General features: G+C 40.2%; 1 protein-coding gene across 2 annotated transcripts in view; it reads right to left on the bottom strand.

The window, feature by feature from the left end:
* The window catches only part of LOC128686440 (sodium-coupled monocarboxylate transporter 1), a 51,710-nt gene that overhangs the window by 20,609 nt on the left and 17,668 nt on the right, over positions 1-13,433 (bottom strand). For both annotated transcript variants that reach the window (XM_053773362.2, XM_053773361.1), the window contains exon 2: positions 3,636-3,875. In XM_053773362.2, the coding sequence (XP_053629337.1) occupies positions 3,636-3,858 (223 nt within the window). In that variant the 5' untranslated portion in view covers positions 3,859-3,875. The remainder of the gene's footprint in view (positions 1-3,635; positions 3,876-13,433) is intronic.

The raw sequence follows: 13,433 nt of genomic DNA, 5'->3' as shown, positions 1-13,433 counted from the left end.
ATGGGATTAAATCTGGAGTATCTGAGAAAGTTAGAGCAAAGGAAGGGGTAGCAGTAATGTTGAAGGATCAGTTATGGAAGGAGAAAAGAGAAAATGAATGTGTAAATTCAAGAATTATATGGATTAAAGTAAAGGTTGGATGCGAAAAGTGGGTCATAATAAGCGTGTATGCACCTGGAGAAGAGAGGAATGTAGAGGAGAGAGAGAGATTTTGGGAGATGTTAAGTGAATGTATAGGAGCCTTTGAACCAAATGAGAGAGTAATTGTGGTAGGGGACCTGAATGCTAAAGTAGGAGAAACTTTTAGAGAGGGTGTGGTAGGTGAGTTTGGGGTGCCAGGTGTAAATGATAATAGGAGCCCTTTGATTGAACTTTGTATAGAAAGGGGTTCAGTTATAGGTAATACATATTTTAAGAAAAAGAGGATAAATAAGTATACAAGATATAATGTAGGGCGAAATGACAGTAGTTTGTTGGATTATGTATTGGTAGATAAAAGACTGTTGAGTAGACTTCAGGATGTACATGTTTATAGAGGGGCCACAGATATATCAGATCACTTTCTAGTTGTAGCTACACTGAGAGTAAAAGGTAGATGGGATACAAGGAGAATAGAAGCATCAAGGAAGAGAGAGGTGAAGGTTTATAAACTAAAAGAGGAGGCAGTTAGGGTAAGATATAAACAGCTATTGGAGGATAAATGGGCTAATGAGAGCATAGGCAATGGGGTCACCTAGGTATGGGGTAGGTTTAAAAATGTAGTGTTAGAGTGTTCAGCAGAAGTTTGTGGTTACAGGAAAGTGGGTGCGGGAGGGAAGAGGAGCGATTGGTGGAATGATGATGTAAAGAGAGTAGTAAGGGAGAAAAAGTTAGCATATGAGAAGTTTTTACAAAGTAGAAGTGATGCAAGGAGGGAAGAATATATGGAGAAAAAGAGAGAGGTTAAGAGAGTGGTGAAGCAATGTAAAAAGAGAGCAAATGAGAGAGTGGGTGAGATGTTATCAACAAATTTTGTTGAAAATAAGAAAAAGTTTTGGAGTGAGATTAACAAGTTAAGGAAGCCTAGAGAACAAATGAATTTGTCAGTTAAAAATAGGAGAGGAGAGTTATTAAATGGAGAGTTAGAGGTATTGGGAAGATGGAGGGAATATTTTGAGAAATTGTTAAATGTTGATGAAGATAGGGAAGCTGTGATTTCGTGTATAGGGCAAGGAGGAATAACATCTTGTAGGAGTGAGGAAGAGCCAGTTGTGAGTGTGGGGGAAGTTCGTGAGGCAGTAGGTAAAATGAAAGGGGGTAAGGCAGCCGGGATTGATGGGATAAAGATAGAAATGTTAAAAGCAGGTGGGGATATAGTTTTGGAGTGGTTGGTGCAATTATTTAATAAATGTATGGAAGAGGGTAAGGTACCTAGGGATTGGCAGAGAGCATGCATAGTTCCTTTGTATAAAGGCAAAGGGGACAAAAGAGAGTGCAAAAATTATAGGGGGATAAGTCTGTTGAGTATACCTGGTAAAGTGTATGGTAGAGTTATTATTGAAAGAATTAAGAGTAAGACGGAGAATAGGATAGCAGATGAACAAGGAGGCTTTAGGAAAGGTAGGGGATGTGTGGACCAGGTGTTTACAGTGAAACATATAAGTGAACAGTATTTAGATAAGGCTAAAGAGGTCTTTGTGGCATTTATGGATTTGGAAAAGGCGTATGACAGGGTGGATAGGGGGGCAATGTGGCAGATGTTGCAGGTGTATGGTGTAGGAGGTAGGTTACTGAAAGCAGTGAAGAGTTTTTACGAGGATAGTGAGGCTCAAGTTAGAGTATGTAGGAAAGAGGGAGATTATTTCCCAGTAAAAGTAGGCCTTAGACAAGGATGTGTGATGTCACCGTGGTTGTTTAATATATTTATAGATGGGGTTGTAAGAGAAGTAAATGCGAGGGTCTTGGCAAGAGGCGTGGAGTTAAAAGATAAAGAATCACACATAAAGTGGGAGTTGTCACAGTTGCTCTTTGCTGATGACACTGTGCTCTTGGGAGATTCTGAAGAGAAGCTGCAGAGGTTGGTGGATGAATTTGGTAGGCTGTGCAAAAGAAGAAAATTAAAAGTGAATACAGGAAAGAGTAAGGTAATGAGGATAACAAAAAGATTATGTGATGAAAGATTGGATATCAGATTGGAGGTAGAGAGTATGGAGGAGGTGAATGTATTCAGATATTTGGGAGTGGACGTGTCATCGGATGGGTCTATGAAAGATGAGGTGAATCATAGAATTGATGAGGGGAAAAGGGTGAGCGGTGCACTTAGGAGTCTGTGGAGACAAAGAACTTTGTCCTTGGAGGCAAAGATGGGAATGTATGAGAGCATAGTTTTACCAACACTCTTATATGGGTGAGAAGCATGGGTGATGAATGTTGCAGCGAGGAGAAGGCTGGAGGCAGTGGAGATGTCATGTCTGAGGGCAATGTGTGGTGTGAATATAATGCAGAGAATTCGTAGTTTGGAAGTTAGGAGGAGGTGCGGGATTACCAAAACTGTTGTCCAGAGGGCTGAGGAAGGGTTGTTGAGGTGGTTCGGACATGTAGAGAGAATGGAGCGAAACAGAGTGACTTCAAGAGTGTATCAGTCTGTAGTGGAAGGAAGGCGGGGTAGGGGTCGGTCTAGGAAAGGTAGGAGGGAGGGGGTAAAGGAGGTTTTGTGTGCGAGGGGCTTGGACTTCCAGCAGGCATGCGTGAGCGTGTTTGATAGGAGTGAATGGAGACAAATGGTTTTTAATACTTGACGTGCTGTTGGAGTGTGAGCAAAGTAACATTTATGAAGGGGAACCGGCAGGCCGGACTTGAGTCCTGGAGATGGGAAGTACAGTGCCTGCACTCTGAAGGAGGGGTGTTAATGTTGCAGTTTAAAAACTGTAGTGTAAAGCACCCTTCTGGCAAGACAGTGATGGAGTGAATGAAGGTGAAAGTTTTTCTTTTTCGGGCCACCCTGCCTTGGTGGGAATCGGCCAGTGTGATAATAATATATATTTATTATTATTATTATTATTATTATTATTATAATAATAATAATCATAATAATAATAATAATAATAATAATAATAATAATAATAATAATAATAATAATAATAATAATAATAATAATAATAATAATAAATATATATTGAATTTAGCTATTATCACCACTCAGATTTTTTTCTTCAGGGATTGGTTGAGTATTCATTAATGTCAACAAGACTGACACTCAGGACGGCTGCTGCTCAGGAGTCATAATAATTGCCCAATCAAATCAATAGTTATCAGATGAATAGTTATCAGATAACTATTTGTTGCCAACTGGCTGACTCTTGTTACCAGCTGGCTACTATTTGTTACTAGCTGGCGGCTATTCCAAGTTCTAACTTGCCATAGTGAGTAGTAGAAATTATATTAATTTATTTAGAGTCATAACCTTTTATTTAGAGTCATAACCTTTTATTTAGAGTCATAACCTATAATGATGAACATGAAAATAATGTCACCAAAGATGTAATGTCAGAGGTCCACTAGTTGAATTATTATTGTTATTCTAAGTTTGAAGTTAATAGCCCACGGTAAACAAAAATCAGACTGAGTGAATCAAGCAATTGTGTTTTCACACTGACCTAAAACTGATATTGCAGAGATCCAGCCTCCTAATAGAGAGAAGACCACTGGTACCGGAGACATGGTTCTTCCTCCCAGCAGGTACTCCTGTGTGGAGGCTTTACCTCGGCTCTTGATGGCGCTAACCACACCGATGGCAGCTGACGCCACCAACAACAGGCTGAAGATCGCATAGTCAACGGGGGTGAACTTCGTTATTACTGGGTTTTCTGTCGCTTCCATCCTAGTGCCACGTATTTCTGAAAATATACACTGGTCAACAACAACAAAAAAAATAATTGCCAAAGATACTTGAACGTATTTAGGGTATTGTGGCGTTGCTGAATTCGAAAATGGCAAAAGGTTTTTCAAATTGGCTGTAGTTTGTGAGATATTGCATACCTAGCGTCAATTAACAAGCTGAAACGCTTTTATATGCGTATGTAGTGACAATTTGCATATACAGATAGTTTTACCAAAGATTAGAATTTTATTTTTAAATTATTTAATAGTTCTCTAAAGGAGTTTTATCAGCAGATAGACACGAGTTCTTCACGCAGAGCCTGCTTAACCAATCCCAGTGCATTTTACTACATTTGTGGCAAAATATTCCTTGCAAAAACAAAAAACAAAAATAAAAAATTTTGTGAAACAAGCTTATCTTGCAAAAACTCGTGTAGAATGCTTACGACAGTGGAAAAATAGGCAAAAGAAAAGTTTAAACTTTGGTGTTCCTATGGTATGGAGAGAGCTGACAAACCACCACTACAATTATTTCTGTATGGTGAATATAAAACGTTTCAAAAGATACAAGAAAGTCAAGCGAGAATATCCTGATATGGAGTCAGCAAGGAGACCTGTGCCACACAACGAAGACGTTCCCATACCAGTGTTTACAACACTGCCTGTCCTTCTGTTGTCAGATGCTGAAGAAACTCAGGGTTTTGGATGTAACCCAGGCGATAGCTGTGGAAGTGAATATGAATTGAGCATTTCAACACCCCATCAGTTCTCCCAAGAAGAACTCAATGACCTGATCCGTGACCTCACTCTGTCAAAGCAAGCATCTGACCTTTAATCATCCAGACTAAAAGAAAAGAACTGTCTACAACAAGGAGTTAAAATAACGGCTTATTTGAAAAGAGAGGTTGAATTCCTTCCTTACAGAAATGTCAATCTCAATCTTAAAATAATGAATCCCAACTAGTCATAAGTTGGCCTGTGATACTCCAATACTGAAACTATGTATTGTGCCAAAACAAAAACATTCACATTGCTAAACTCACAAACTAGTATTTAGTCAGCCATAATACCAACTTACCTCATAATTTGTAATATTTTAAATTTAAGAATTAATCTAAGTCTCCCCGAAATGCCTAGCCATGCTAGGTGTTCTAGTGGTACACTCTGTAATTATTATTTTACTACATGTAAACCACATAATAACCAAATTCTGTAAACTCAGCATTGTAATCCTTATAGAGAATAAACTTTGAATTGAATTGAATTAAGAACTTGTATATTGCAATAACATCTCTGGACTTCTTCGAATGGGACTTGAATATCGTCTAGGAGATTGGTGGCTGTTTATAGACAACTCCATTAGAAGCTTGAAATGTCTTATTGCACCACAGTAACCAATATATTTTTCTTCCAATTGTTCATTCAACAAAACTGCGCTGATGATAAACATAGAAGAAAATCGTGCAAAGAAAGTTTTCAAAAACAGTAATTAGTGATATCTGAATAATCTTACTATGTTATTATATAGAATTAAGTGGTAGTATGTATTTGACTTTTGCATGATCTAAAAAATAATTGCAATAATATTTGTAAGTTAACCCCGCCTCATCAATACATTTTTTACATTTTTATGTTTTCAGTGGTATATCAAATTTATAAAAAACTAGAGCCAATCATGCAAAACAGCACCACAAATTTACCCTAAAATCTGTGTAATATCATTGGCCAGAAAATGAGTGTTGACCAGTGAATTCAACAAATTTAGAAAGCAATGAAGTCTAAAGCAAGAACTTAAAACACAATTAGATTCATTAGTTGAAATGTGAGTGTTTATAATAAACCGAAGGATCAATTTTTATATTATTGGTAAATATGAAGACAATGAGACGAGTTTCTAACTATTTACTGGAAGTTATTACTCTGTGTAGATCTCTTTAATAGGTTAACCTAACTAGTGAATATATAGAGATGATCTTGGTTGTACAAAGTAAGGTAATACAAACAAGAATATCCAAGAAGGCAAATACGTATAGTAATGACATTTATTAAAGGAAACGTTTCGCTTAAATTGGTTTCTTCAGTCTTAATACAGAGGCAGCTAAGAGTCGAGATGGTAGTCAGCTGTGAGTAGTGGTATCGTGTAAATAGAGGGTACCACGTGATGGTGTGCATAAGGTGGTTTCACTGGTGGGTGTGATCATGTTGGACAACAGTTTAATTGCCAAATTCTTGGAGATGTTGATGCTGCAACATATCTGGGGATGGTGTTGTAGACTGTTACAAGGGAGGCTCCAAAACCTTTCCTTGTCCTCGAGATAGATGGCCAACTTCACCAAAAATCTTTAAGGGAGAAAATTAAGACGACGTTTCGGTCCATCTTGACCATTGTCAAGTTGACTCGACAATGGTGCTGAAGGGGCCGAAACGTTGTCATAAGTTTCCTCTCCTAAGTGCGGATCTTTGGTTGTTCCCGCCAGGGAACAACCAAAGATACAACCAAAGACTTTCTATTCTTTCTAGATGGTCAATATCCCTACTTAAATGTCCTAATCTTTAAAGTGTACAAAAAATTCATCAAAATAAAGAAGAATTGATCGCTAGCGCACTCAGCTTACACACTAAGGTCCAGAGATCGAATCTCCGGTACGGCTGGAAAACAGTAGACACGTGTTTCAATAAAACACGTGCTGTCACTGTTCAACTATCAGTATAAAATGGGTACCTGGGGGTTAGTGGACCGGTGTGGGTCGCATCCTGGGACAAAACCGACCTAATTTGCCCTAAATGCTCTGCATAACAAGAAGCTTTCTCTATAGTAGTATGTTATTGATGTCAGCTAGGCCTGTATACCTTGTACATATACTTGTAGAAATAAAGATATTATTATTATTATTATTATTATTATTATTATTATTATTATTATTATTATTATTATTCATTTCTACCCTCGCCGGATCAGTAGGTATTGGTTTCTTCGAAAGCTTTCCGAATCTGAAGTCCTGCTTTCCTCCAGGAGTACAAGTATATTCTCCAAATGTTTATGCGACTTCAGTTCACTGCCTTCTTCATATACGAGTGTAGACGACGGATAAAAGGAACAAACTGACAAGAGGTACATAGTATTTTCTTGCTGTGATGTAAATGGGTTAAAACAGACAAGCTGAAGAATGAGACACTTGTGAAACATTAAGGAAACGATTCGCAAGCCTTTGGCTTCTTCACTCCAATACAGAGAAGAACGGAGAAAGATGTACAGCATATCCTATACTTTTATCAAGACTGATGGACTGAACTCATCGACTCCAGGTTGAGGGACTGATTACCTCAAACTCCTCTTTATCCTTCTCCGTTCTCCTCAGTATTGGACCGACGAAGCCACTGGCTGGCGAAATATTTCCACACTAAAGATTTCCAAATGTTGCACAAGTGTCTAACGCTTCATCTTTCCATGCTGCAGTGTAGCAAACAATATGTCACATGCAATGGTTAGAAGCAACATTCAGTTAGCTTCCACTGCGTCCACAACCTTTAAAGAACTCGCTAGGAAGCGACAATATGAACAATGTGTGTGAGGTCTTCAGAGATTTTGGACTAGTACAATTATCTTCTTCGAGCCAAAACACAACAGAGGCCGTTTTTTTTTTCGGGGGGGGGGGGGGGGGGAAATCTATGATTAGCAAGTACTATCACACAGAGCAGAAGGTACATACAACAATGCCACCACACTAACATATAATGATTGAACAAGCCTCACTCCGCCTACCACCAGATACGGTCGTAAGATGACACAAAAGAACATAAGAACGGAGAGGCACTACATAAGACCTACTAACGCATACTAGAAGTGTCCTTCTTAAACCCAACCCTTCTTACTCACTTCTCTTAAAGCCATATATTTTTTTTTCGGTCTAACCTCGTTGCTCCCTAGGTGCCTTCCTATTTATTTAAGCCTATGTCATCCTATCCGCATATACATTAAAGAGTGTCCAAGGTCCTGGAACCGGAAGGTTCCTAATAAGATGTCGTAGAGTTTTAATTTAGTGTCTTTTTTTTACCTATCAATCTAATACAGTCACGAGGACGGAGACTTTATAATGGAGTAAATGGAAGAGTTGGAGAAACGCAGAATCTGTAAACGTTGTTACATATGGGCGAGGCCCATCTAATACAGTCAATCTAATACAGTCACGAGGACGGAGACTTTATAATGGAGTAAATGGAAGAGTTGGAGAAACGCAGAATCTGTAAACGTTGTTACATATGGGCGAGGCCCAATAGTTTAAATAGATCAGGCCCATAAGGTTAGCTAGAGTATAAGCAACGGAGTTACGAAAGACATTATCAAAACCTAAATTAAACAGGGTAGCTTCGTCAGACAAGTATCATCAGATCAAAGGTATAAAATATCGAAAGTTGATGAATAAGACACGTGTATCATACCTGGGTATCTTTATTGAGAGACACAACAAATTTAAGTGTTGTATGAGAGAGCAGACACTAGTGTGTGTGTGTGTGTGTGTACTCACCTATTTGTACTCACCTATTTGTGGTTGCAGGGGTCGATTCACAGCTCCTGGCCCCGCCTCTTCGCTGGTTGCTACTAGGTCCTCTCTCTCCCTGCCCCATGAGCTCTATCATACCTCGCCTTAAAACTATGTATGGTTCCTGCCTCCACTACATCACTTTCTAGGCTATTCCATGGCCTGACTACTCTATGACTGAAGAAATACTTCCTAACATCCCTTTGATTCATCTGAGTCTTCAACTTCCAATTGTGACCTCTTGTGTCTGTGTCCCATCTCTGGAACATCCCGTCTTTGTCCACCTTGTCTATTCCGCGCAGTATTTTATATGTCGTTATCATGTCTCCCCTGACCCTCTTGTCCTCCAGTGTCGTCAGGCCGATTTCCCTCAACCTTTCTTCGTAGGACAATCCCCGTAGCTCTGGGACTAGTCTTGTTGCAAACCTTTGCACTTTCTCTAATTTCTTGACGTGCTTGACTAGGTGTGGATTCCAAACTGGTGCTGCATACTCCAGTATGGGCCTGACGTAGATGGTATACAGAGTCTTAAACGAATCCTTACTGAGGTATCGGAACGCTATCCGTAGGTTTACCAGGCGCCCGTATGCTGCAGCAGTTATCTGGTTGATGTGCGCCTCAGGAGATATGCTCGGTGTTATACTCACCCCCAGATCTTTTTCCTTGAGTGAGGTTTGCAGTCTTTGGCCATCTAAACTATATTGTGTCTGCGGTCTTCTTTGCCCTTCCCCAATCTTCATGACTTTGCATTTGGCAGGGTTAAATTCAAGGAGCCAGTTGCTGGACCAGGCTTGTAGCCTGTCCAGGTCTCTTTGTAGTCCTGCCTGATCCTCGTCCGATTTGATTCTTCTCATTAACTTCGCATCATCTGCAAACAAGGACACTTCTGAGTCTATCCCTTCCGTTATGTCGTTCACATATACCAAGAACAGCACAGGTCCTAGGACTGACCCCTGTGGAACCCCGCTTGTCACAGGCGCCCACTCTGACACCTCGTCGCGTACCATGACTCGTTGTTGCCTCCCTGTCAGATATTCTCTGATCCATTGCAGTGCCTTTCCTGTTGTGTGTATGTGTGTGTGTGTGTGTGTGTGTGTGTGTGTGTGTGTGTGTGTGTGTGTGTGTGTGTGTGTGTGTGTGTGTGTGTGTGTGTGTGTGTGTGTGTGTGTGTGTGTGTGTGTGTGTGTGTGTGTGTGTGTGTGTGTGTGTGTGTGTGTGTGTGTGTGTGTGTGTGTGTGTGTGTGTGTGTGTGTTTCTGTGAAGGAGCAAGCACACCTTTATGTGTAAATGGAGCATTAAAAAGATGGTACGGGGTTGTGTTGTATGAGAAAGTAGGAACAAGGTTGTGCGTGTTGTACGAGCCAGTAGGTACTAGATTGTGTATTGTATGAACCAGTAAGTACAAGGTTTTCTGGTGTATGATCCAGTAGGCACAACGTTGTGTGTTGTATGATCCAGTAGGCACAACGTTGTGTGTTGTATCAGTCAGTAAACACAAGGTTGTGTGTACTGTGATTCAGTAGGCACAAAGCTGTGTTGGAGAGTGTGAATGTCTTGGAAAATAAGTATAAAGTCACTGAGGGACCATCACCCCGCAACCGCAGCGACTCTTGAACTAAATCGCCAGTGTTTGGCCTGGTGGTCAGGGAGCATTGTACTTTTAATTTATTCGCTTAACCGAGATGAACCCAGTTGTGCCAGACGCATCAGGCAGTGGGATGATTTCAGCTCTGACAGCATGACCAGCTGAAAGTATGATCCACAAACAATCTAACAGCAACAGCTCAAACAAGGATTTTTTTTTTTATTTAAAACATATAACAAGTACAATAATGTATAAGAGTATAAAATTAAAAACCATACTAGATATTACAAAACCTCTAGTACACAATCCCAGTACAGAAAATAAACACCATAGATAATGGCCATATTACAACCATATACATAACCCACAACACATCCTACAAACCCTACAATAATCATTATTGCCAGCGCAGAAACACAACTGACACTTCCCCCCTTAACATATGTACAGTCCCCATTCTAAATAACATACATTAATTATCCTAATTAATGGTCATACCTTGACCCCATCAAACCTTAATGAGTATTTACCAAGAGTTGGTAGTGCATGAACAACAAGACACAAAAACATAAATTTACAACTAAAACATATATGAAACATACATTCCTATACACATACACCGTAATAAGTAGAAGAATATACACCACCAATATAATATAAATTATTAATGTTAACAATCATGAAACACAAACTTTCAAAACAATATTACATAACGTGAAGTTCACACACAAAATGCAAGATAATACACCACATGCTACATAGCGGTACAATACTAGGCTATGTAAATATTTTAAAGAACCAAGACTAGGACATGAATAAGTATTATCTAAATGGTTCATCATGATTTTAGTAACTTAACAACACCAAACTCCTTATAACACCTAACACGCCACATACAAACTTACCAAAACGTAACACACATTCCACAAGACTATACTTTCACTGTGCCTTCTAGCACGTGCCTAACTAGTATTACTTACAAATATATATACAAAAACTATTAATTTAGAGAACTAATCCTTATGCACACATGTTTACATAATAGGTAATTACTTCAAAACTGATGCAGGAACACGTTACAAAAATGGCAAAAAATAACTCAGTGCTTCAAGGAACAGTGAAAGGAATACACTCTCAAGAAAAGTTAAAATTCAATTGCAAGACCAGTACAAGCGAAACATAATACGCTACCAAAGAAAATATACATGTTATATAATTTATAGGTTATATATTAATAAATGTTATATATTTAAACTGCTATTTACACCTTCCCCATCAAGGGAACTAAGCAAAACTAATCTTTCACAACCTCTCATCTAGTCCCACACGAGTATTCCAATCACACCCAACCACCCATCACTGCACACCCAAGGTGAACCCGTTGAATACCCCTGAACCCCCCCCCCCCTTTTACCAACCTACTCACCCCGGCAGTTAAAAAGCCCCTTATAACGCCAATAAATTCCCTATTGTTAGTCCTCTATAACCCTCAGAAAAAACTCATCCCACCTTTTCCCAAAAATGTCTCTATTGCGACACAAAGTTCGATTAAACGTTGCCGCCAAAGTCCTTCTCAGCACATCCCCACCCACCTTCCCCCTCATACCCCACAAAACATATATGTAGTCCACGATTGTATATGCTAAACCCCTTACCACACCCTCATCCACACCACTCATATCAAGACTCAACGCTCGCAATACCGACACACCTTGACCCCCCACCCTCGCCACTACCTTACTCATCCATACCCTGATGCACTCCAAACCTTCACAAAAATAGACAATATGATACGCAGTCTCTTCCCCACTGCATCTGCCACACCCCCCACCCTTGATAACCCTCCTATCTCGGAGCATCGCTCCCGTTGGCAAAATCCCATGCAGGAAACGATACATAACCTCACACGTCCTAGGTCGTATCCTTAAGTTACTAAATCTTCGCCATATTACATCCCATGCATACATGGGGTAGATCCCTTCAACCGGCACCACTACATGTCCCTCTAACAATTTACACAAAGTTCCCACCTTTACTTTTCCCGGTTCCCTGGTTAATACTAAGGCACGTAACACTGTTTCACATTCCTTCATTTCCGCCCCTCCATACCATTTCCTCAGGTGAGCATGTACCTTATCTAACTGCCCCCCCCCCCTCCATCCACCTGCACTCATCACTTCCCACTTAATAAACACACATTTCACGCGCTTTCTCAAGTCCAACAAACCCAACCCTCCCCTACATACCGGCAATGTCACTACCTCCCTTCGCAACCAGTTGCACCCTGAACCTCACAAAAATTTGAACACCATTCTAAGAATACTCGTGATCGCCGTTCCTGTTAACGGCATCACAGCCGAAACAAACCAGACTTTACTATATAGTAATACATTGATGACAATTGCACATTGCCTAAGGGTTAAATGGTGAGGTCACAGCATTCCCAAATGTCGCTGCACCTGTTCCACCATCCTATTCGAATTGTTAACCCTGGCAGCACTCAGGTCAGCCTCATACATGACACCACAGATTTTCAGACTCCCGGTCTGCCGCTGCACAACATCACATCCCCATTCTAATCTCCCTGCCCACTCTCCCAGCCCCATTATCATTGACTTTTCCAGATTTACCTTCATCCCAGTAGCTATCCCAAAATTGTGTACAACTTCCCCCAAAAGTCCTATCCATGTCTCCTCACTCACCAAAATAGTTGTATCATCAACATAGCCCACCAAACCAGGCCAAGGCTTCTGCTCACCATCCCTCCCCCCTGTCCTTAGACGATCCTCCACCATCCTATAAAAGGGATGCTGAACACATGCAAACAATAGTTGTGATAATGGACATCCCTGCTGAAGACCCCGCTTCTGAACTGTCAATCCCTATTGCTCACATAATAAATCTATCAATCACCACTAATACCGTACGGGAGGGGTTCAAGGAGGCCAGAGTTACTCCTATCTTCAAGAAAAATAGTAGGTCTGATGTAAGCAACTATAGGCCTGTTAGTATACTCAGTATAATATCTAAAATTCTAGAGAGGGCGGTGTATTCTCAAGTAGTTAAGTACCTTAATGACAACAACATTCTCCATAGCTATCAATCGGGCTTTAGAAGATCCTACTCAACCGACACCTCCCTTATTAATCTGATGGATTACCTGAGAACTGAAATGTGAAAGGGGAACCTCATAGGCATGGTAACCTTAGACCTGCAAAAGGCCTTCGATACTGTCAACCACAATATATTATGTAATAAACTTCAAGCTATCGGTATAGGTTCTGTAGACTGGTTTAAGTCCTACCTTAGCAACAGGAGACAAATAGTCAAAATCAACAAAACAGAATCAGAACCCCTGCCGATAACATGTGGAGTTCCCCAAGGTAGTATTCTGGGTCCCTTATTATTCTTATGTTCTGTCAATGATATGCCTATCAGTGTCAAGTGCA

This window comes from Cherax quadricarinatus, chromosome 17, assembly GCF_038502225.1.
Source record: "Cherax quadricarinatus isolate ZL_2023a chromosome 17, ASM3850222v1, whole genome shotgun sequence".
NCBI lineage: Eukaryota > Metazoa > Arthropoda > Malacostraca > Decapoda > Parastacidae > Cherax > Cherax quadricarinatus.
The sequence above is the reverse complement of the archived record's forward strand: the minus strand, read 5'-3'. Positions and strand labels throughout refer to the sequence as shown.